General features: G+C 41.4%; 1 protein-coding gene across 2 annotated transcripts in view; it reads right to left on the bottom strand.

Annotated features, from left to right (window-relative positions):
• The window catches only part of LOC111145183 (vinculin), a 113,357-nt gene extending 89,290 nt beyond the window's left edge, over positions 1-24,067 (bottom strand). Inside the window, exon 1 of one of the 2 annotated variants that reach the window (XM_022499901.1) lies at positions 23,763-24,067. In XM_022499901.1, coding sequence (XP_022355609.1) covers positions 23,763-23,930 — 168 coding nt within the window. In that variant the 5' untranslated portion in view covers positions 23,931-24,067. The remainder of the gene's footprint in view (positions 1-23,762) is intronic. The other variant, XM_022499900.1, reaches the window with a different exon arrangement.
• Between the last annotated feature and the right edge of the window lie 901 nt (positions 24,068-24,968).

Below are 24,968 nucleotides of genomic sequence, written 5' to 3'. Positions count from 1 at the left end.
AATAAAATCTTTAAAGTTTTTTTTTTTTTCAATTGAGCACATGCTGTAAGTTAGGAGCTCTTCATTACCTCCCTAAATCTTTATAACAACAACCCTATGAGTTAGGTACCTTTTACGATCTAGTTTTACAGATGACGAACAGAGGCACAGAGAGGTTCCTTGATTTGTCTAAAATTACTTGATGGTGGGGCGCCTGGGTGGCTCAGTGGGTTAAAGCCTCTGCCTTTGGCTCGGGTCATGATCCCAGGGTCCTGGGATCGAGCCCCGCATCGGGCTCTCTGCTCAGCAGAGAGTCTGCTTCCTCCTATCTCTCTCTGCCTGCTTGTGATCTCTGTAAATAAATAAAAAATCTTTAAAAAATAAAATAAAATAAAATTACTTGATGGTGTTGACTTCAGCATACACATTCTCTAATTCTAAACCACTCTACTGTGTATGTGTGTGGGTTTTTTGTTGTTTTTTTTTTAATGAGGGAGAGGGATCCAATGATGTGTAATGTTTCCTATTGTTATATTGCATGATTCTATAACTCTACGAAGCTATCAGTTGGCAAGGACAAGAAAACCTTCAGGCTCACAACGGGCAAATATAAACCATCAGGCTGCAGTCTAATCAACCCATATCTAATTGTTCTGGTTTCCCTTCCCAGAAACTGGAAGGTTTCCACAGGCAGGACGGTTAGACTCACTAGGCTGCAGCTGCTTCAGCTCCATAACTGTTATGGGCTTCGGAACCATCAACTGAGTCAACCTGGCCTCCATTCATTTTTAAAATTGAGCCAGGACTGACAAATAACATAGCTTTTCACTTTTTTTTTTTTTTTAAAGACTGATTTATTTATTTATTTAGAGAGTGCACATGAGCAGCGAAAGGAGTAGAGGGGAAAAGGAGCAGGGGGGATAAATGGGCAGAGGGACAAGGAGAAAATCTCTGGCTCTGCACTGAGCACAGAGCCCGATGAGGGGCTCAATGTCACAATCCTGAGACCACAACCTGAGCCAAAATCAAGAGTTAGACACCACCTGAGCCATACAGGTGCCCCCCACCTTTCACTTTTCTTTCTTTTTTTTTTTTAATTACAGGTGTGGTCAAAATTTGAAATAGTTTTTAAAAAATTGAAATAGTTAAAAAAAAATTTTTTAATAAAAAAAAATTTTTTTAATAATAAAATAAAAAAAATTTTGAAACAGTAATCCAATAGCAAAAGTCTTTAAGTCTCTTTACTCATGTTGGGAGCCATCCTGCTTGCTAACTGGAGATCATTCAGAGTCACTTCTACAGTTTAGTAATTAAATTTGGCTCCAGGCTGTAATAGACACTCTGACCCATTAAATTAGGGCCAGAAGCAAAATTACTCTATTTCTCCACTCAAGCCACAAACACATTTCTCACAAACAGCCAGAACTGGAAATCCAATGTTTCAGAGCATTCACAAGGCAAGTGGTTAAGGCTACCGATTTGAAATGCCCATAGAGGGGCACCTGGGTGGCTCAGTGGGTTAAGCCTCTGCCTTCGGCTCAGATTGTGACCTCAGGGTCCTGGGATCGAGCCCCACATCTGGCTCTCTGCACAGCAGGGAGCCTGCTTCCCCCTCTCTCTCTGCCTGCTTCTCTGCCTACTTGTGATCTCTCTCTCTTTAAAAAAAAAAAAAAAAATGCCCATAGAAAAGACCTGTTTAATGGTACCCACACTAAACAAACCCCCACCGTTTTACCTGCAGGCTTTTGTTTTTTGTGTTTTTACCTCTTCTTCTCAATGACTACAAACATAGTCAGTGTGACTACATATGGGCTGAGCAGGACTCAATTCTAAACTTGATGAAAAGTGAAATAAGAGCACAGACCAAACTGGCCAAGATGTACAGACAGAAAAAAAGTTGTCAACCAGCCCCAGCAATAGTGTTTGTGCCTCTGGCAGACTGTATTTCATCACTGCTCCTCATACAACATGAATAGATTAGACACAGCCTCAGTTTAATCAGAAGCCTTCTGCAGGAATATTAAGTTTATTTCCTTTCATTTCACTTGCTTACTAACACAAAAGATCAGTACTACAACCTACCTATTGAATAGCCGCCACAGATAACTAAACCCTTTGGTAAGTTCTGGCTCTACCATCTTAGATAACTTATGTCCAATTGGGCAAAAGGAAGAAACACAATTAGTCAGAATTGAAAGAATTACACTATCATGGGAGACCATTCATCTATTTTTTTTATTGTTAATGTTTTAAGCAAAGTATTAAAAGTCAATGCTAGCAAAGCACCTATACACTTAACTACAATCCTTTTATCTTCAGTCAACACTAAATATTAAGTTCACTCCTAATGATTCATTACAGAACAACAGAAGTCTGTATTCGTTCATAATTGGAAAACTTCCCAAATTGAATTTATGTGGAAGATAAAACAGCAGAGAATCCCTGGAGATCAACAATGTATAAGGTTATCACTGTTGAATTTGAAGTTAATGTGTGAATTCCTACCTGAGCAGGCAAGTTTCCATAAGCCTAGCAATCAAATATAATTGTGTTGGGGCAACTGGATGGCTCAGTTGGTTAAGTGTCTGCCTTCAGCTCAGGTTATAATCCTGGGTTCCTGGGACAGAACCCCAGATCAGGCTCCCTGCTCAGCAGGGAGTCTGACTCACCCTCTGTCCCTCCCCCTCTGCTGGTATTCTCTCTCTCTCAAATTCATAAAATCTTATTAAAAAAAAAAAAAGATTCTCTTTCTCCCTCTCCCTCTGCCCCCTCCCCTTCTCTCTCAAAAAACACAATATATATTTAGGACAAATCCAAGTTCTCCGTAGGGTATACATCATCGATTGCTAGATAGATATTGTGTAGGTAAACTCACCATGAATTCTTCTATACAGCTGATGCCATCAAAAATATTACATAGTGGTGCTGTATTTTCTTTTCTTTTTTTCATAATAGACATAAACTAGAGATGTTAAAGGCACCTCTTGTGTCCTGACATTTTTAGATTAATTTATTCTTTAACTTATGCCCTGAGAATTCTATGTGGAAGGCCATGTGTAGGTGACACAAAGATGCAGTTAAGGAGTTTATGGCCTGGAAGAGCATCAGCACTACAGGAATGCCAACAGGGAGATCGAACTTAGCACCACCAGGAGTAAGTGGACAGACAGTACAAGCTGTTGTTGAGATTAGGGCAGTCTTTGGTATTTGAGCTGAGCCTTAAAGCGTGGATATAATTTCTGGAGGGAAGAAGGTGTCTTAGATGGAAGAAAATGCAGTATATGCAAAGAAACACAACTGAGAGGGGCGCCTGGGTGGCTCAGTCATTAAGTAGCTGCCTTCAGCTCAGGTCATGATCCCGGGGTCTAGGGATCAAACCCCACATCGGGCTCCCTGCTCGGCAGGAAGCCTGCTTCTCCCTCTCCCACTCCCCCTGCTGTGTTCCCTCTCTCACTGTGTCTCTCTCTGTCAAATAAATAAATAAATAAAATCTTTAAGAAAGAAAGAAAGAGAGAGAGAGAGGGAGGGAGAGGGAGAGGAAGAGAAAAAAGAAACAGAACTGAGAAGGACTTGAATTTGCTCATGAAATGCCAAGCCGTCTCACTGGGCTAGCATAGGCTTTGAGGGAGGGCCACTATGGTGGGGTAGGACCAGCAATGGAATCTGATTTTTACTTTTCCACTGTTCAAGATACCTTCTTCAGACACCCTGTTGATCATGTCTGAGAATACAACTTCTCATTTTTAAAATGATAGCCCTCAAGAACTAGAATAAGGAGATTAGATTAATTTAGAAGACAACTGGAGGAGGTACAAGCTTTTGAGCAAGAAAAGTGTTGAGATCAGAGCTGTACTTAGATTTACTAAATAAACTGGCAGTAATGGATGGGAGTGAGAGACTAGAAGGTAACTATCAAAGAGGAGTACTATTAAAGCCTAATCTAGACTGGTAGCTTTTAGGAAGGAGAAGAAGAAAAAAGACATGGAAGGAAAAATCAACAGAACACTAGTCAGAAAAAAAGAAAAGAAAAGAACAAGAAAAATAAAAGAAAAAAAGAAGAGGAAAAGGTTTATCTGGCAAACATAATAAAAGGACTCGATTTCAGGACAAGGGGGAAGATGGGGTTATCGCACTCTAATTCCTCAGTGCCATCAATACATGACCACCATAGACTGAGGAAGTTGTCTGTGTATGGAAACTTCAGAACAAATAACCCATGTTGGAGCTCCCAGTTCAAAGATAAAAGTTTTCTGGTATAATTCAGGTAAAATGCAACATTCAAATTTCCATGTTAGAGATGCAGTAGAGAGTTTCAGAGATGATGTTTACTATTTATGGCTCCTTGTTCTCCAGAGACATTTCAGCAGCCTTCTCAAATTAGGAAACAGTATTCATCTGTGGTATATAGATACATCGTTGCACTCAGAATTTTAAAAAATCACTCTGCTGACTGTGACTGGGAATGTATATCTATTTTTTTCTCCCTCTGACAGAAAAAAAACTCCAGTGCTGCAAAAACAACTGATTTAGCATTACACTATCTCCCAAGTGCAAGTAATCCCACTGTATGAGAGTACTGCATGCCTTCCAGGTCTCATATTGTAAGGTGGGTGAGGTTGGAGGGACGACATAAGTAGCTCTAATTCATGACAGCATCTGAGAGAAAACACAGGCAAGCCTTAAGGAGAGATTAATTTCTACTGAGTAGCCTGGAAAGGACTTCATGGAGAAAGTGACAACCACATTTTAACAAGAGAGGAAGGGTGATTCCAAGCACTGAGAACAGTGGAAACAATAAGAAGAAAAAGATGTAGGAAAATACTGGATTTATCTTTTTACTTCAAAAGTGATACAAGTTCATTGTTAAGAGAAAAACATGAATTATGGTAAGAAAAAAATGTGTACCCTGAAATCCCACTACTCAATCCCACCACATTTTAGTGTATGCTCTTCCACACACAGGATAATACAAAATGGGATCATTCTAAATATATAACCCTACTGTTTTTTGCCTAACATCTTAGCACAGATATCTGTCCATGTCAACCTGGAATACGTAGTGGAGTGATTAAAAAGCCCAGGCAGGGGCGCTTGGCTGGCTCAGTTGGTTAAGTTGCCTTCAGCTCAGGCCATGATCCCAGGTCCTGGGATCGAGCCCCGCATCAGGCTCTCTGCCTGACGGGAAGCCTGCTTCTCCCTTTCCCACTCCCCCTGCTTGTGTTCCTTCTATCTGTGTTTCTCTCTCTATCAAATAAATAAAATCTTTAAAAACCCCTGGCATAGCTGAGTTCAAGGCCAAAGTATGGTCCCTTCCTTAGAGCTCTCACTTCAACTTGATCTTTTTCTGTTTTCTTCCAAGATCTCTACAGGTAGATCCATGCTACTAGCCACTGTATTTACTTTTCTTTCTTCCATATGAAATCAAAAAGATACGGGTATGATGAATTTAATAAAATAATTCTTAAAACCATTTTGTTTTACTGGTGCATTTCTGAAATTGAGAATACTGTGAATTCAACTGTAAAGTAATAAAGAGCCTCTCTAGAATTTGCCCCCCTCTTTCTCTGTTTGCAGTTCCCCAGTGCTTGAAGGCAACCCTCACTGGAGGGAGAGTATGTCTCACTCTCCAACCTATCTTTCTCACGACTACCAGGGTGAACTTTACCAAACCCAAAACTGTCCATGTTATACCATGATTTAAAATCCTTCCATTGCTGGGGTGCCTGGGTGGCTCAGTCGGTTTAGCGGCCGGCTCTTGATTTTGGCTCAAAGTCATGATCTCAGAATTGTGGGGTTGGGCCTCCTGCCGGCTCCAAACAGGGCATGGAGTCTGCTTAAGATTCTCTCTCTCCCACTCCCTCTACCTCTCCTCCCCTTCCCTCATAACTAATAAATAAATATATATATATATATATATATATATATATATATATATAAAATCCTTCCATTGACTAACATCCAGTGCTTGGAATGGTCTGCTTCTAGAAATTACCCTACAAATATACCTGCACAGGCATAAAATTACCCAACTGTGTCATTCATTGCCACAGTCAGAAACAGCAAAAGATCACAAATAATCTAATGTCCTTCCATAAGGACCTAGTTACATAAATTATGATACAATCATCAATGGAGTATTATGTAACTGTCAAAAGACTCAATATACATTGATAAAAAATGTTCTCCAAAGTATGTTAAGGGGCAAAAAAGAAAATCAAGGAACAGGTACGATAGGTCACCATTCGTATAAAAGGGGAAAACCTATCACCTGAATATGCATAAGCCATCTCTAGAAGCATACCCAAGACATTGGGTTTCCTATGTTCGTTGGTTACCTAAAAGGAGGGAACCTATTAGTTTCCTAATGAAACAGTGGCTGGAGTTCAAGGGTGGAGAGAGACTATTTACTAAATCCCTTGCCGAAACTTTTAAATTTGGAACCAGGTGGGGGCGCGCCTGGGTGGTTTAGTCAACATACCATTGGCTCCAGTCATGCATGATCCCAGGGTCCTGGGATGGAGCCCTGCATTAGGGTCCCTGCATCTCCCTCTCCTTTTGCCTATCCCCTCCTGCTCCCTTGCTCATGCATGCGTACACATCCTCTTTCTCTCTCTCTCTCTCTCAAATAAATAAATAAATAAATATAAAATCTTTTTTAAAAGTTTTGAACCAGGTGAATTTTTTACTTACTCAAAAATTAAAGTTGGGTTTTTTCTGATGGGTTAATATGGCACATAAGTCCCTTCCCAAACTAGCACAAATCTACCTTACTAGTCTCTTTACTAAAGCTGCCCCACTCTCTCACTGCTCATTCACACTCCTGCCCTGCACAGAAGGATTTCCCATTTTTCTCTGGCTGGCAAACTTCGTGTTTCAAATACTGGCTCTCTAAGACAGAATGAACTTCCCCTCCTGTCTTCCTGCCATTTTGAGCAAAAGGCCCTTTGGCCTGATTTGATCACATGTTTGCTCCCTGGCATCACTGGCTGGGTTCACAGTCTTACCTGACTCCATGAGAACATTCTACCCCTCAGGGACAAAGTCTAGGTCTCAGGGCAATAAAAAAAAATGATGAAATAGCAGGATTACTCATAGTAGCCAAAAAAAAGGAACCCAAGTGTCCATCAGTGGATAAATGCATAAGCAAAATGCAGTACATACCTACAATGGAATATTACTTAGCCTTCAAAGGATGGAAATTCTTTTTTTTTTTTTTTTTTAAGATTTTATTTATTTATTTGACAGACAGAGATCACAAGTAGGCAGAGAGGCAGGCAGAGAGAGAGAGATGGGGTTGGGGGAAGCAGGCTCACTGCTGAGCAGAGAGCCCCAGGCGGGGCTCGATCCCAGGACCCTGGGATCATGACCTGAGCAGAAGGCAGAGGTTTTAACCCACTGAGCCACCCAGCCACCCCAAGGACGGAAATTCTGATATAAGCTACAACATGGATGAACCTTGAAGACATTATACTAAGTAAAAATAGGCCAGTCATGGGGTGCCTGGGTGGCTCAGTCATTGGGCATCTGCCTTTGGCTCCACTCAGGATCCCAGCGTCCTGGGATCGGGCTCCACGTCAGGCTCCCTGCTCGGTGGGAGGCCTGCCCCTCCCTCTCCCACTCCCCCTGCTTGTGTTCCTGCTCTTGCTGTCTCTCTCTCTGTGTCAAATAAATAAATAAATAAAAATTTTTTTAAAATAGGCCAGTCACAAAAGGACAAATACTGTATGATTCTACTTATATGAGTTACCTAGACAAGTCGAGCTCAAAGCAATAGAAAGTAGAACTGCAGCTGTCAGGGACTCGGGGGAATAAGAAATGGGGTAAGGGTTTAATGGGTGCAGAGCTTCAGTCGGGGGCAATGAAAAGGCTCTAGAGGCAGAAGGCAGTAAGGGCGACAGAACAATGTGAATGTACTTACTGTCACAGAACTGCACACTTAAAAATAGTTAAAATGGTAACTTCCATGTTATATATAATTTTACTGCAACAAAAAAAATTAAAGAAGGGGCACCTGGGTGGCACAGTCAGTTAAGCATCTGACTTTGGCTCAGGTAGTGATCTTGGGGTCCTGGGATCAAGCCCTGTGTCCAGCTCCGTGCTCGGTGGGGAGTCTACTTATCCCTCTGCCCCTCCCCTTGCTGGTGCACACTCTCTCTTTCTCTCAAATAAATAAATAATATCTTTAAAAATGTAAAAGAAAAAAAGAAAATAATCAGAGATTTCTACAGCCTCAAGATAGTAATATTATCCTGACATTTCTTCAGATTATTTTTTAAGATTTTATTTATTTATGACAGAGAGAGATAGTGAGAAAGGGAACACAAGCACAAGGAAGCTGTAGAGGAAGAAGCAGGCTCCCTGCTGAGCAGGGAGTCCTGATGTGGTGCTTGATCCCAGGACTCTGGGATCATAACCTAAGCCCAAGGCAGATGCCCAACGACTGAGCCATCCAGGTGCCCCTTCTTCAGATTTCAAAAGTACCTTTCTATTCTCATCCCGGTATTAGCTCTTACAGGCTCTATGCTCCAACATATTTTTTTACCAAACCAAAAGAAAAAAAAAAAAAGAGAGAGAGAGAGAGAGAGAGAATACAATCTTTTTCAAAATGTTTGATTAAAGAATGAGAGACTATCAGAATTGCTAGCAGATTTTGAAAAACATACAAACAATTCTAGAAGTAAAAAATACAGTCATTTAAATTTAAAACACAGTAGATCAATTAAATTACATTAGACACAGCTGTATGAGAATTGTATGAGAATAGACCAATGGCTGATATGAATGCAAAAACACTGGAATAATATTTTCAAAGTGCTGGAAAAAAATTACTATCAGCCCTGATTTGTTGATCTAATGAAATTATGTTTCAAAAAGAAGACAAAAGAGGGCGCCTGGGTGGCTCAGTGGGTTAAAGCCTCTGCCTTTGGCTCAGGTCATGATCCCAGGGTCCTGGGATCGAGCCCCGCATGGGGCTCTCTGCTCAGCAGGAAGCCTGTTTCCCCCAACCCCATCTCTCTCTCTGCCTGCCTCTCTGCCTACTTGTGATCTCTCTCTGTCAAATAAATAAATAAAATCTTTAAAAAGAAGAAGACAAAAGATATTTTAGACAAATAGAAACTTAAGAGTGTGGACTGCCCAAAGATCCCATTAAAGATACTATTGTACGGTGGACCTCAGGAAGTAGAGAGATACACCTAGAAGGATGAGCTATTCATCATTTCTCCTATATCTCAAAGAAAATGGTAAATGTGAATAAATGGGGGGAAAAGCAACAGAATAAGAAAAAAATAGTATCTAATTTATGGAGTGAAGAAAGAAGACAGAACAAAAATCTTAGACAACCATATATAAAGGAACAATGGAACTGAAGTATTTTACAATCTTGATATTACTCAGGAAGACAGTAAAAATGCTAACTAATTTAAGACTTTCAAGTTAAATACACAGGGTAAAATTCTTCCAGAAAATTGGGGCACCTGGGTGGCTCAGTGGGTTAAGCCTCTGCCTTCAGCTCAGGTCATGATCTCAAGGTCCTGGGATCAAGCAGGGAGCCTGCTCCCCCCCCCCCATCCCCACCCCCACCTGCCTCTCGGCCTACTTGTGATCTCTCTCTGTCAAATAAATAAATAAAATCTTTTTTAAAAATTTTCTTCCAGGGGCACCTGGGTGGCTCAGTGGGTTAAAGCCTCTGCCTTCGGCTCAGGTCATGATCCCAAGGTCCTGGGATCGAGCCCCGCGTCGGGCTCTCTGCTCAGCAGGGAGCCTGCTTCCCTTCCTCTCTCTCTGCCTGCCTCTCTGCCTACTTGTGTCTACTACTACTGTCTGTCCAATGAATAAATAAAATCTTTAAAAAAAAATTTAAAAATTTTCTTCCAGAACATCACTATAAGACTAGAAATAATAGATATACCTTCCAAACTAGTAGTGGGACCAACACTTTCAACACATACTCCCATGCTGACAGGACACCTGAAATTCTAGCCCTCCTTTCAGGCAAAAGATACTAAGCCCATCTAATGTCTACCATAGTATGTAGTCATTACATATTTGTTACATTAATTTGGCTGTTCCAGAATTAAATGAATTCTTTTCCACACATTGATTATACTTCTCAACACTACCTAGAAGGCTGATTCCATCTTATTATTTTAGTGAGTGGCCTGATTATCCCTTCAATTTTTTTCTTTTTTAGAAAATAGGACAATGAATGCTTGGGATAAAATACCAAATCCTAAGCCTCATTTCTTGTTTCTAAGCTGGGGAAAAAACATATTTATATAAGTTCTATATATATATGCTTTTTCCCCTTACTATTGCTCCAAAGGAGATATGAATCAAAAATTTAGATGTTTGATTTTAATCATGGGAAAATGGCAATCAAAAGCTCAGGCACCTAAACTGTAAGTGATATTTTCCCCACAGTTGGTAAAACTGTATATCCCACAACATATGGAATTCTACTGAAAGCTTTCACTGGCACTTTGCCTTGTTAAGCAAAAGTTAGAAGTTATGCTAAGACATTTAAAAAAAAAGTGAACACTGCCTTTTCATTAGACTAACATTTAAAATAGGACTTAAATACCATGGAAAATATACTAATATATCTAACACTCACTGAGCTCTTAACTCTATGTCAGGCATAGTTCTAACCATTTTCATGAACTCATTAATCCTCCCCAAAATACACGATGAGTCAGGTAGTACGGGGGTAGCTTTGCTTTACAAAGGAGGACCATGAGAAAGAGATTAAATACTTTCCCCAATTTACATACCTCAAAGGGGTCAATCAATATCGGGATCTGAACCCAAGGAGTTTAGCTCCGGAGCATTTACTCTTAACCATTACACTGTACTGCCTCCCAAGATTCTTGTCATGTTTATATGCTAATTTGCCTTGTATCTGTATCTAAAGTCTGACTTTGAGATTTGCTAACTCATACCAGATACATTTTGCCCAAGTTTTCTATTCCATTTCTTTGCAAAGGATTAAAACTAATAGAGAATTCCAAATCCATGTTATATTTTTACTTACACTTACAAATTCTGCATATTCCTTTGTTGGGCAGGATTATTCTCATCTGCGCCCCAGGACTTCATGCCTGGAATTTATTCATTCAGGGAACAGGAATTGGATGGTCCTACCACATGTGATGCCCTGTGCCAAGCAACAATTTATAGCTACTTCCTAATTGGCAGTTAAATTTCACCAAAGATTCACTCACAGCATGATATATATTTTTCCAAAGAAGCATAAAACAGTTTTGGTAGGGAAGCAGTAAATGGCCTTCCCATTTGTTCATCAACAGATATTCTTCAAGACTCTACTATGTGCCAAAGTACAAGTACACTCTGATGGGTGCTGAAAATTCAGGAGCAAACACAGCAGAATCAGTATTTGCCCATTAGGGATCTAGCGGGGAGAAAGACATTAAATAAGTAATAACCACACAAATAATTACATATAACTGTGATAAGCAAAATAAGGGGGAAAACATAGGAATCATATGATAAGATGGACCTAACTCAATTTTAGAGATAAAGTCAGGGAGGTAGTCCCGAAAACACTGACATTTAATATGGAAGTTGAGGATGCGTAGAAATTACCCAAATAAAGAAGTACTGGAGAGTAGTTCAGGCAAAGGAATAGCACTGCGCTTTGGAGGAAATGAAAACAAGTGTGCCTGGAGTACCACAAGAAGATAACAGCTGAGGCCGGTGCTCAAAGGTCTTTTCCTCACTATGACAACCACAACTGGTTCATTTTGCCACTGGCCCACTCTTACTTCCTCCATGGCTCCAAGGAATAAATTATTTGCAGTACTAGCGCACAACCCTTTAAAATGAATAACTTAAATTCTGCAAACAATTTCACTGGTAGAGAGGATGTGGATAAGATACATCTTTTATAAGATTATAAATTTCATCTGTATTTTAACAACCTGAGGCCAGAGACCACATCTTATATAATATCCCACCATCATTCAGAACACCTAGCAATGTGCATAGCAAGGGTCTGATGACTAAGTCTGCCATTTGGGGAGAAGAGCTGTAAGATAAGAAATTTACGTGTTGGGGCACCTGGGTGGCTCAGTGGGTTAAAGCCTCTGCCTTCAGCTCAGGTCATGGTCCCAGGGTCCTGGGATCGAGCCCCACATTGGGCTCTCTGTTCAGCAGGGAGCCACTTCCCCCTCTCTCTGTCTGCCTCTCTGCCTACTTGTGATCTCTCTCTGTCAAATAAATAAATAAAATCTTTGGGAAAAAAAAAAAAAAAAGACCCTAAGTCGTACATGTAATTTCAGGTCACAGGAAAAGACTTTAAAAAAAAAAAAAAGAAAAGAAAAGAAAAGAAATTTACGTGTTAGTAGTCTCAATTTTTTCCTATGTTAAGAATTACTTCCCCATTCATATATCCTTATCTACTTTAATTGTATGAATAAAAACATGTTGTCTACCTTACAGATAAAAGATGAGCCAGTTCTTCAGAGATGGGTTGGAGAATGAAAGAAGGCTTGAAATATCGGGAGCTAGATAATAGAGGTCCCTCACCTCCCAACTCTAAGAACAAATGTGCTATTTCTCTTTCTTCACAGAAAGCTTACTTATGGGAATAAGTTAAACTTATTTCAAAAGAAGGAATGACTTTTACTTGGATTGTGGCCAACTACAATGAAATTCAGCCACTTTCCTCTTAAAAGTCATTCAACTGGAAATCTTATCAGTGGGAAATTCTCTAAGGGCCAAAGATTCTATTTTCTGTAACTTAACAGTATTTGTATAACATTTTTACTTCTAAGATTCACTACCTCTCATCCTCTGTACACACATACATCCCACAATCACACCAACCCAATGAGCTGACTCCTAACAGAAGTGACATAAAATTTTTTGGACTCTAAAAGTCCAAATAGGGGCACCTGGATGGCTCAGTGGGTTAAAGCCTCTGCCTTCAGCTCAGGTCCTGGGATTGAGCCCCACATCGGCTCTCTGCTCAGCAGGGAGCCTGCTCCACCCTACCCCACCCCACCCCAGCCTGCTTTTCTGCCTACTTGTGATCTCTGTCCGTCAAATAAACAAATAAATAAATAATCTTTAAAAGTCCAAATATGTAACCACACAATATAACATCATTTACGAATCTTTGTTTCTCGTATATAACAACACTGGAGGGCAGGAAAAGAGAATCACCATGCCTTCCAAAGGAGGCAAGAGACAGTGAGCTATCCTCATCAGAATGACTAGCTGGGATAGCAAGTATCAAAGCACAACACACCTATGGAAGGAATACCATGAGCAAGGGACTAGGATAAGAACAGCACTGGAAATATCAAGAATATAGCCCAGTGCTTGCCCTCCAGAAACCAACAGTCTAAAACAGAGATACCCTGAGGGAGTGGGGATAAGTGGAAAGAAAAGTCACAAATCAATCATCAAAGACTAATGATCCAGCATACGAGGACACAAAATCTACAAGGAACTGGAAAGAAGGCAACAAATCCCCAACTTCCTGAGTATAATTATCCAAGTCCCCTTTCATTCATTACTGTCATATTCTATCTCTCTGTCTGCACATAATGCACATACCTAAATAGACTTAATCATACTAAAGCCCCCATATCTTTAACAAGCATGTCCAGATTAGAAATTTTAATCTAACCTAGATTAGATTAGGACCGAGCCTATTATTTTGAAGTCATCTCATTCCATATTTACTGAAACAAGCAGTTAGCTAAGTACATTATGACTCCTTAAATGGCATAGGACAAAGTCTTGGGATATTGTATCAGACTCTGTTTCCTCACTTTTCTTTGTAAATTTTTTTTTTTTTAAGATTTTTATTTATTTATTTGACAGAGAGAGATCACACGTAGGCAGAGAAGCAGGCAGAGAGAGAGGAAGGGAAGCAGACTCCCTGCCGAGCAGAGAGCCTGATGCGGGGCTCGATCCCACTACCCTGGGATCATGACCTGAGCTGAAGGCAGAGGCTTTAACCCACTGAGCCACCCAGGCGCCCCTGTAAAAATTTTTTTTTTTAAGATTTTATTTATTTACTTGACAGAGAGAGATCACAAGTAGGCAGAGAGGCAGGCAAAGAGAGAGAGAGAGGGAAGCAGACTCTCCGCTGAGCAGAGAGCCCGATGCGGGGCTCAATCCCAGGACCCCGAGACCATGACCTGAGCCAAAGGCAGAGGCTCAACCCACTGAGCCACCCAGGCGCCCCTCTTTGCAAATTCTTAAATGGGAAAGTAATTTAAAGGGCTTGAGGTTTTTTTAAATAGTGAAAAAGGATAAGAACTGGTGCATCTATATATAGTTTAGTTTGTATTCATATCCAGCGAAACACAAATTGGTTGGGAGTAGAGAGAAAAGGAAATGAGAGAGTAAGACAAGTCAAGTTCAAACAGACTGAAAAGGCTGAGAAAACTGAGAGAAGACAGATTTTCTAAATTTCAACAATGAAAATGCAATACTTTTGTAATAAGAAAAATGTTGTTCCTTTTGGAAGACTATATGAAGGCTCAGCATGATAATAGTATACAGTTCAATATTATTTATATTACTATATGAAGGATATAAAACTTCAATTATGATAAAATACAGTGAAAAAATTCAGTACCTACATATTTTTTTTAAAGATTTTATTTTATTTATTTGACAGAGAGAGAGAGACAGCGAGAGAGGGAACACGAGCAGGGGGAGTGGGGAGAAGGAGAAACAGGCTTCCCGTTGAGCAGGGAGCCCGATGCTGGGCTCCATCCCAGGACCCTGGGATCATGACCTGAGCCAAAGGCAGATGCCTAACAACTCAACCCCCCAGGCAGCCCCCTGGTACCTACACATTAATCTCAACCTCCTTCCCTAATAAATCTTTTTGTAAATTACTAAGAAAAACTGAACGCGGGGAGAGGGCCCTGGGTGGCTCAGTCGGTTAAGCGGGCAGCTCTTGGTTTCAGCTCAGGTCATGATCTCAGGGCCAAGGGATTGAGCCCCACACAGGGCTCTTGGCTCAGCAGGGAGTCAGCTTGAGGATTCTCTCTCCGTCTCCCTCTGCCCCTACCCCCACTCTCTCTCAAATAAATAAATAAATAATAAATCTTTTTTAAAAAAGAAAAAACAGAATTAAGTTCAGATAACATAAGTTTTTTTTTGTTTTTTTTTTGTTTTTTTCAGATAACAAGTTTTGAATGATCAAAGTGTTTGCTTCTCTGTCTTTTACAGTCATTTTAGTACTTATTTAGTTTTCATTGGGAATGGTTATGGAGCAGAAGACTGTCTTTTTTAAAAAAGATTTTCTTTTCTTTTTTTTTTTTTTTAAGGGAGTACCTCTCATCCTCCAATACATTCACTTTCTTCTCTGGGTGTTTCAGAGTCTTATTACATAGTCAAACTTTACTCTTTAAACCTCCCTTTGATGTATTTATACTAGTATACAGAACTGAAGGCTGCTGAAGCTTACAAAGTCAAGGCTGAAATTTATATTTTCTCCTTCTAGTCCTGTCTATATGGGAAGGTTTAAGGGCAGACCTGCCCCAAAACAACATGAAGCAACTGAATGACCCTTCCTCGGCAAGAATACTGAGCATGTAGGATTATTCTAGAAAGAAATCCTGCTGCGATACCAGCTGATCACTAACATTTGCTGATTAAGGACTAAGACCTCTTTTGATACTGCTCTAATGCAGGTTTATTAGGTAAAAATGTACCCCACTGTCATGACCATGACACAAGGTTCAATGAAAAGGCTGGGCCAGATCAGTCAAAAAGCAAAAAAGACACAGTTCAACTTTATGATAATCTTTGTCTCCTGCCATATAGTTCAAGGAAGTGAGGATCTTTTAATGAGGAATTCAGGACTCACAATATGCTACCACACTGTAACCAGCAGGACTCCAAATAATGTATCAACACCTGGTCTAAATTGTTAAATTTTAAAAAGTAACTTCCAGGGGCGCCTGGGTGGTTCAGTGGGTTAAAGCCTCTGCCTTCAGCTCAGGTCATGATCTCAGGGTCCTGGGATCGAGCCCCGCATTGGGCTCTCTGCTCAGTGGGGAGCCTGCTTCCTCCTCTCTCTCTCTCTCTCTCTGCTGCCTCTCTGCCTGCTTGTGATCTCTGTCAAATGAATAAATAAAATCTTTAAAAAAAAAAAAAAAAGTAACTTCCAATGTTAAAAGAATGCAAGATCTCAATGTCTCTTTCAGATAGCAACATATTCTCATTTATGAATTTAGAAGGTGGCCTGCATAGTTGAAAGCACTCTGAGACAGAGAACCACAACCCAAAATAGCCTGAACACTTTTGTTATCTCAACCAATGGGCAGTTAGCCATTCATGCTTTCCTCTTAGTATATATATTTGTTTCAGACACAGCCCATAATAAATTCAATTAGAGTGTTCAAATTCAGCTGTGTCAGATATTTAAAAGCTGGAGAAGAAAAGTATTCATTGCACAAAATTTCTATTACAGTATTCTGCACATAAAAAATAAATACTATATACATGTTCACTTAGTTAAAAAAAAAAAAAAATCGTATTGTACCGCTATGGTCACAGCCAGGCACTGGAAATTAAGTAATGAACACAAAAGATGTGGTCCCTGACACTGAGGAAACTACAACGAAGCAGAGAAAACAAACCCTGACCAAGTATGGTAAATATTACCAGACCATGGATACATGCTATGCTGAGCTGCAGTAAAAAAAAAACAAAAAAGGAATAATAAAACCCTCTTAGTTGTGATACATGTAAAGCATAAGCATTTTATATGTGTATAAATGACCACTAATTAAATAAGTATCTGAAATGATCAAACTCCTTTTTTTTTTTAAAGATTTTATTTTTTTATTTGACAGACAGAGATTACAAGTAGGCAGAGAGGCACGCAGAGAGAGAGGAGGAAGCAGGCTTCCCGCTGAGCAGAGAGCCCAATGCGGGGCTCGATCGCAGGACCCTGGGATCATGACCTGAGCCAAAGGCAGAGGCTTTAACCCACTGAGCCACCCAGGCGCCCCTGATCAAACTCCTTTTTTAACAAATATACAAGAAATATTAAAATCCAAATAGTTCCCATCCCCATAAAAGTAGTTGTTTTAGGGGCACCTGGGTGGCTCAGTCATTAAGTGTCTGCCTTCAGCTCAGTTCATGATCCCAGGGTCCATGATCCCAGGATCAAGCCCCACATCAGGCTTCCTGATCAGTAGGGAAGCCTGCTTCTCCCTCTCCCACGCCCCCTGCTTGTGATCACTCTCTTGCTGACTCTCTCTGTCAAATAAATAAATAAAATCTTCAAAAAAAAAAAGTAGTTGCTTTAATGCTGCCCTTATTCCTGGACTGTAACAGAAGGATGCAACTTAAGATACTGTGCTTAATACCAACAAGACTTTTACTCTAACTTTTATTCTGTCCTCTCAGAGTTATACCAGTGCTATTTATAAAACAACTTTGGAAAAGCCCAACTTTCTACTGTGCAGATATATAAACAAATATTTTTTAAAAGATTTTATTTATTTGAGAGAGAGAGAGTACGCACACACACAGGCAAGCAGGAGAGGCAGAGGGAGAGGGAGAAGCCAACTCCCCACTGAGCAGGGAGCCCAACAAGGACATGGAGCTGGATTCTAGGACCCCAGGATAATGGCCTAAACCAAAGGCAGATGCTTAACCAGCTGTGCTATCCAGGCGCCCCTAAACAAATATTTAAATTAGGGCCCTACTAAAATTAAAAAGATGGTTGTAGAAACATTATTATCTTCAAAACTCTTCTGTTCTCTCAATCACATGAGTAAATGTTAAGTATTATTAGAACAAAGTTCACAATCTGAGTCATTCATTTATCTCTTTTGATTCAAGGTTTTCATTTTCAAATGAAACTTCATGATTGCCCAAAGAATCCACAAACCTACCTTAAATACTATGTAAATACAGAAATCCTATAAAAGTACTTTAAATACTATTAGTTCTAAGAGGCTTTCGAGCTGAGCAACCATATATACTATAAAAAGCCTTTATCTGTTTTGCAGGCATAAATACTTCTTTGCTGATCTGTAGCTACTCTTACGTTCTTTTTTTTTTTAAAGAAAAGCTGCAAAATGGAAATGTTGCTGTGAAACAGAACCCTACCTTCATACCATTCTTTTCATATATGGACCCTTCGTGCAGGCCTTGCCAAAGCCAGGCTTTTAACAGGTAATTGTGCCAGGCCCAGGTCACATGGAAACTCTATGACTAACAGCATTCTTGTTGCTTCAAATTCTAGGTGGAAACCTTCCACTGATATTTAACAGCTTTGCTCTAATTGGACACAGAATAGTGCAGTAGAGAAAGCAAAGGGTACAGAGTAAGAGAAACAGAGTTTGGGTTCAAGCTCTCCGACTAACTAGCTGCGCCACTGAGGGCAGATTACTCAAATTCCCTAACCTACAATATCCTCATCTGTAAAACTGGGACCATCACAATATCTACCTTAAAGGATTACTATGATAGTGTAGATGAAAGTGTTTTATTAACTATAAAGGATTATACAAATGTTCTTTGTAGTCACTTGATTACTTTTTTCCTTAATGTAGAAATATGTTCATTTTAAAAACTGGAAAATACAGAAAAATATTAAAAAGAAAAAAAAATCACCCAGAGGCCTATCACCATTGTTGTTATTTATTTTATTTATATTTTTCTTAAGATTTTTTTTTTTTCAGGGCGCCTGAGTGGCTCAGTGGGTTAAGCCCGTGCCTTTGGCTCAGATCATGATCTCAGGGTCCTGGGATTGAGCCCCACGGCTGACTCTCTGCTCCGCAGGGAGGCTGATTCCCCCCTTCTTTCTCTGCCTGCTGCTCTGCCTACTTGTGATCTTTCTCTTTCTGTCAAAGGAATAAATAAAATCTTAAAAAAAATATATATATATATATATTTTTTTTTTTCCTAAGTAATCTCTTGGGGCAACATGGGGTTCAAACTCTACAACCCTAAGATCAAGAGTCATATGCTCTTCCAACTGAGCCCAGCCAGGTGCCCTGTTGTTATTTATTTTAACTGAAAAATATCTAACATCAACCAAGAAAAAAAAAATTAGAGCAAAAATAATTTCAGATGCTAATATCGATCATTTACAAATGACAAAATTAATTGCCAATCTCTTTTTAAGAGCAGAACAATCTTCCCCATCTATCAGGTTAAAGACAATGCTGCTATTTATACCAGAGCTGGTCTCAAGAGGGTATGATATATGGGTGAGGCTCATAAAAGTCAAGGCCACAAAAACTCCCAAAATAAATATTTCATGAGCCCAAGGAGAAGTTACAACACATGCCCTCAGATGCAATGGAGAAGGCAAAGGGTCTGAAGCCCCTTTAATAAAACTACCACAACTATAGGGTCACAAAGACTGACAGATGGCCATGGGTCACTTCAAAAAAAAAAAAGAAAAATGTATATACCACACTACAAGCAGGCAGTCTAAGACTTCTGACTTTTTCACACTGCTCACAGAATCTCACCCTTGGAACTTCTTACCCTTCCTCTGTTTTTCCTTCTTTCTCTTAGCTCCCCTTCCTTGTTTTATTATTACATTAGAATCACTCTCTGTATTTAAAATGGCCTTATTCCATATAATGGAATATTATTCAGCAACAAAAAGGAATGAAGTTCTGATACGTACTATATGACCCCCTGGATGAACCTTGAAAACATGCAAAGTGAAAGAAGTCAGACACAAAAGACACGTTTTATGACTGCATTAACATAAAATGTCCAGAATAGGCAAATCCACAAAGACGGACAGTAGACTGGTGGTTGCCTAGGACTGGGAAGGTGGGGGATGGGAGAGACTGAGTGACTCAGGTATGAGGATTCTCTGTGAGGGGACACAAACTTCCTAAAATTAGATTGTAGTGATGGTGGCACAACTCTGTCAATGTATTTAAAAAACAAAACAAAAAGAACACTTAATTGTCTACTTTAGATAGGGGAATTGTATGCTATGTGAATTATATCTCAAAAAAACTGTTTTTTAAAAAATGGTCTTATTCAGGATTGAGTCCTGAGTTGAAAAAAGGACACGTGAATAATTTCCCATCCTACTCCTCCCTAAGTGTGCAGTCAAAGTGATGATTCCGTTGCAATAAGATGTGTGCGTTAAGTGACCAGACTACATTTGTTTAGCAAATACACATGAAGTCGTAAATCCAAATGAGTCTTGCCCCTCCAAAAGTAGTCACCCGACTGATGCCTTAAATCAAAACGTGGTCCTCAGATGCTCAATAATTCTATGCCTTTGTCTGGGTAGTTCTTTCTGCTTATAATGCCTTTCTTACCTCGTCTTTAAATCAAATCCCACCTGTCTCAAATGTTACATCCTCCATATAGCCTTCTGGATTCTCCCCTCAAAAGTAATCTTACCTTCCTCTGAACTTCCAGGGTACTTCACTTCCTTACAGTCACTTAGCCCTTTCAGTCCAGTATTGTACTTATTTTGTCCAGAATCCTACACTGCTTTGACATTAAAAGGGAGTCTCAATAAATACCTATTTGGTAAAGGAAGGACGATGCTTAACAATTGACAATTTCATCTTCATCTGGTAAACTTTAATTTTGGAAATATCCAAAGCTCATTTAGACTCAAGAATGGCACATAAAATAGTAGGGCTAATGGAAAGCCCACTGCAGATGAAATTTTCTTGACTAACTTGACATAGGTATGTAAATAATCTGAGAGAAATTCTCAAACAGAAGCACTGGAATAAAAATATAACCTCCCAAGGTAACTGAAAGAAACCTGAATTATGTAAGTTCCATAATATTCGTTCAAAAATCGGTTTCCTTATTTTATAATAACACCACATTTTTTCCTAGCAAAACCTGAGAGTTCTTTTTTTTTTTTTTTTAAGATTTTATTTATTTATTTGACAGACAGAGATCACAAGTAGGCAGAGAGAGATAGGAGGAAGCAGGCTCCCTGCTAAGCAGAGAGCCCGATGTGAGGCTCAATCCCAGGACCCTGGGATCATGACCCGAGCTGAAGGCAGAGGCTTTAACCCACTGAGCCACCCAGGCACCCCAAAACCTGAGAGTTCTATCATCAAGTTCTATTAACAATTCCTCTACTATATTTCTAATTAATTCCTTCTCCATTTTCCCTGCCATATCCAAAGTCCAGGGCCTCATTATATTCATGACCAACCAGTTCAAAAGGTCTCCTAATTTATCTCGCCTCCCACAGTTCTCTCTTTCCTTCAGCAATACTTATTGGGCCATCATGTGTGCCAGGGTTGAGGGGAGGAACCGGGGAGCACACAAAGAAATATCAAATGAGGCCTGTTCTCCAGACACAACCTAGTTGGGAACTTGACACATGTACATAATTCATCACAATATTCAGTAACATATATAAGGGCCACAATTGGCATTGAGAATTTCAAGCAGTGGGCAGGTCATCTGGCCTCCAGAGAACACAACCTATACAGTCTCCCTGAAACACTATTCTCAACCCCTCTCCCCTCCCACTGTCTTTGTTCATCTTATTGGATAAGGCCTTCTGTTAAAGTGCCCATATGTCATACACTGACTTCGTCTCTAATTTCTCTCCAACTTACTTCCTGAGCTACTCCAGACAATATACTTGTTGTAACCTGGAAATGACTTACCAGTACCTTTGTTCATTATTGACTAACAGCACAATCCTCCCAACTTTCTCTCGGCTAATTCAGATCTACCAGCAATCCCAAGTCCCTTTTCTTGTATGTACTGGGATATAACTGTACGTAATTTTTTTTCAGCTCCTGATTGGCATTATTTCTTTAGTATTTGTCTCACAATGTCTTCGCAGTGTTTCCTAACAAAGCATGTATCACAACCACCTATGGAGCTTCTAAAAAATACAAAAGGCCTTGAGACTACCCCATGAAGAGCTCCACAGTTAAGTCTGAGATGGGAGTTGGACATCTTTATTACTAAAAAGCCCCACCGGTGATTCTGATGCACAGCCCAACCTGAGAACTGCTGATTTATTACAATGCTCCCTACGCAGCATTCAATTCTTATTAATTCATGCAATGAAGCTCATAAATAACTTTTCTCTAAATAGCCTAACCAGATATCAACCTCTAGACTAAACTTGCTCTGTTCCAAGTGCAACATGTGGTTTTAAGATTTCATTTCCTGAAGTACTCCATGGAGGGACACTATTACCCTGTCTCTTTACATTGTTTCCTATTTGTTGAAAAATGGAGGCCTGGAATGCAGCCATGTTAGACAACACTACATAAGAATGTACTCTGGAGTCTTAGATTAAAATTAGATATAAAAAGAACAAGAACAATGTAGAACTAGATGTTCTAAATGAAGACAGTATTCTTACTGAATAGATTCTTTCTAAATCTATACAGAAAGAAGGAGGATTTGGTCAATAGAGTTCCCCCCATCTTCCTAATGATCAGTCTCTCCAAATGCCTGAGAAGGGCCCAAAGACTGAAGACTTTCAGCAGCTACAGTGCCCCTTGTGCAGTCAGGGCTCTAATCAGATAAGTAACCCAAGCCCCACCCAGACCCACAGTTGCCTCCCAACCTGCCAACTACCCGGACACAAACTATTTACACAGCCCGGTGGGGGAGCAGTATGAACTTTTTCCAAAGTTGTCCCTCACAGGCAGCAGCGGTCTGAGTCACCCACCCAGGGTGGTAAAGAAAGTGTGATATTAGTCAGGAGAGTTTTAAAAGACTGGTCACAGCACCTCTTTCCCCATTTCAGGAGTGAGCTCCGCCTCCCCTAGGCACCACCTAAGTTATGAGTCACAGCTCTGGGCTACAGGGGTCTGCAAGGGCCACTCAGACACCCACGAAAGTTGCGGGTCGGGGAGGAGACGCCCGGTCCTTCTCTCCGGCAGGGGCCGCAGATCCCAGATTCCACAGGCCTCTCCCAGCACTCCATCTTGCTTCCTGCCAGGAGGAGGGGCCGAGGAGGAGGGCCCCCGAGGCTGGAAAGGCCCCAGGGGGCGGAAGCCGTTTGACAGCAGGTAAAGCCAGGTGGAAATCTCCACGGGAGGGAATAAAATGAAAGGCGGCAGGTGAAACGAAAGAGGAAAGAGGATTCGTGGTCATGAAGTACTGCATAAAGAAATATAAAGAAATTACCCGGTGTTTGAGAGTGCCAGAGGTGTGAGCCGAAGTAGAAATGCCTAGGCAGGAAGGAGGAGCCCGGGAGACGAGTGGCCAGGAAGACAAGTGGACAAAAGAGCCAGACTCGGGGAGCACTGGGGGAGGGTGGTGGGTGAGGCAGGTTTCAGGGTGAGGGGCAGGAGTACTAGAAAGGTGAACAGCGCGGCTCAAGTAAGAATCCCTGGAAGGAAAGGCAGGGAATCCGTAGGGGAGCGCGCCAGCTCATAGGCCAGACTGGGGAGGCCTAAAAAGGATCTGAGAGCAAGGCTGTCAACGTGAGGGGCGACAGCCTGCTGAGTGAAAGGGGCCATCAGACACCCTAACAACTATCATTTACGGAGCGCCTACTATGGGTCACAGGCTGCGCTGGGCACTTTACAAATACCCACCTCGCTGAATCTTCACAACAAACCCGCAAGGCAGGCATTTTTATGATTGCCCCCATTTTAGAGATGAAGAAACTGAGGCCCACAGAAGCTCAGGGGCTCGCTCAAGGTCACAGAGTGGGGGGAATCGGCGTTCGAACCCATGACCATCTGGCTCCAGAGCCCACGCGCAAAGCCACAAGGAGCTAGCTGGTGAAGGGGACCCACTGGGATGTCTCCTGACCCCGCTCCCGACCCCAGGCCCAGAGCGCTCACCCGGACAAGGTTGCTGACGGCCGCCTGCACGGCGGCCACGGGCGCGGTGAGGTCAGGGATGGCTTTGCCGTCCACCTCGCCTTCCTCGTGCATGATCACCAGGTGCGAGATCTGCTGCGCCACCGGCTCCAAGATGCTCTCGATCGTGCGCGTATGGAACACCGGCATCGCGGCGGCTAGCGGGGCGGCGAACCGCGGGCTACAGAAAATTGGGAACGGCGGGGCCGGGAACCCGCTGAAAGACAGACTGCGAGCAGCAACTACGGAGTCCGGGCTTCCCTCGGCGTAACCAGCCCCGCGGGCGCCCCGCCCCCATCGCGTCGCCGCACCCAATGGCAGCACGGCTCAAACCGGTGCCGCCACTCCTATTGGTCCTGCTTCGAGATGCTCCGCCCTCGCAACCTCGCCGCCAAGACCCCGCCCCGCCCCCATTCCCAAGGGAGGGGCCTGGGATTGGGGCTGCGCCGCAGGGATTGCAACCGGATTCCGGAGCCCTAACGCGGGGCGCTCCTTATAAGGACATGGTGGGAGCGGAGCGTGCGGCTGGAATCAGTGGCCCCGCCCCCAGGAGCCACCTCCCGCTTGGGCTCTGCAGAGCTCCGCCCCTCTGCAGAATCACCTCAGCGGGGCGGGGTCTCCTTACCTCCAGCGGCGCTGGGGTCTCAAGAGACCACGGAGCCGTAGGTCTCTCTGCCCCGCCTCCTCAACTTTTCCCTTTGCACAATGCCTTCAAAATAGTCTTTCCATTTCTTCTCAGTAATACATGAAAATGTTTTTGGTAAAACATTCAAATAATAGAAGTGCATAGAGAAACAGGAGTGTCCCATTCATTCACACACACGTTCCACCGACTCCCTCAGAGATACTCACTGTTAACAGTTTAAGTGTGTAGCCTTCTAGACTTTTGCCTATTCATTTTCTTGTACATATATATTTCTAAGTAAGTGGGATTAAACATTTCCTGGAATTTGATATTTTTCCCCTTAATTAAAATCCCCCAGTTATCTTTCACCATTGATACAGGTCTACTTCATTCTTTTTTTAGTGGCTGCATGGTATTCCAGTGAACGAAATCAAACAATTTATATAACTAATTTCCTAGTAATGGATATTTAGATTGAATTCTGTTTTTCAGTATTAAAAAAAATAATTCTGCATGAGCATCATTGTACTTGTCTCTGTATTGTGCACGTGTGTATTTCTCTA

This window comes from Enhydra lutris, unplaced genomic scaffold (assembly GCF_002288905.1).
Source record: "Enhydra lutris kenyoni isolate GAN:26980312 unplaced genomic scaffold, ASM228890v2 scaffoldscaffold12, whole genome shotgun sequence".
Taxonomy (NCBI): Eukaryota; Metazoa; Chordata; class Mammalia; order Carnivora; family Mustelidae; genus Enhydra; species Enhydra lutris.
The sequence above is the reverse complement of the archived record's forward strand: the minus strand, read 5'-3'. Positions and strand labels throughout refer to the sequence as shown.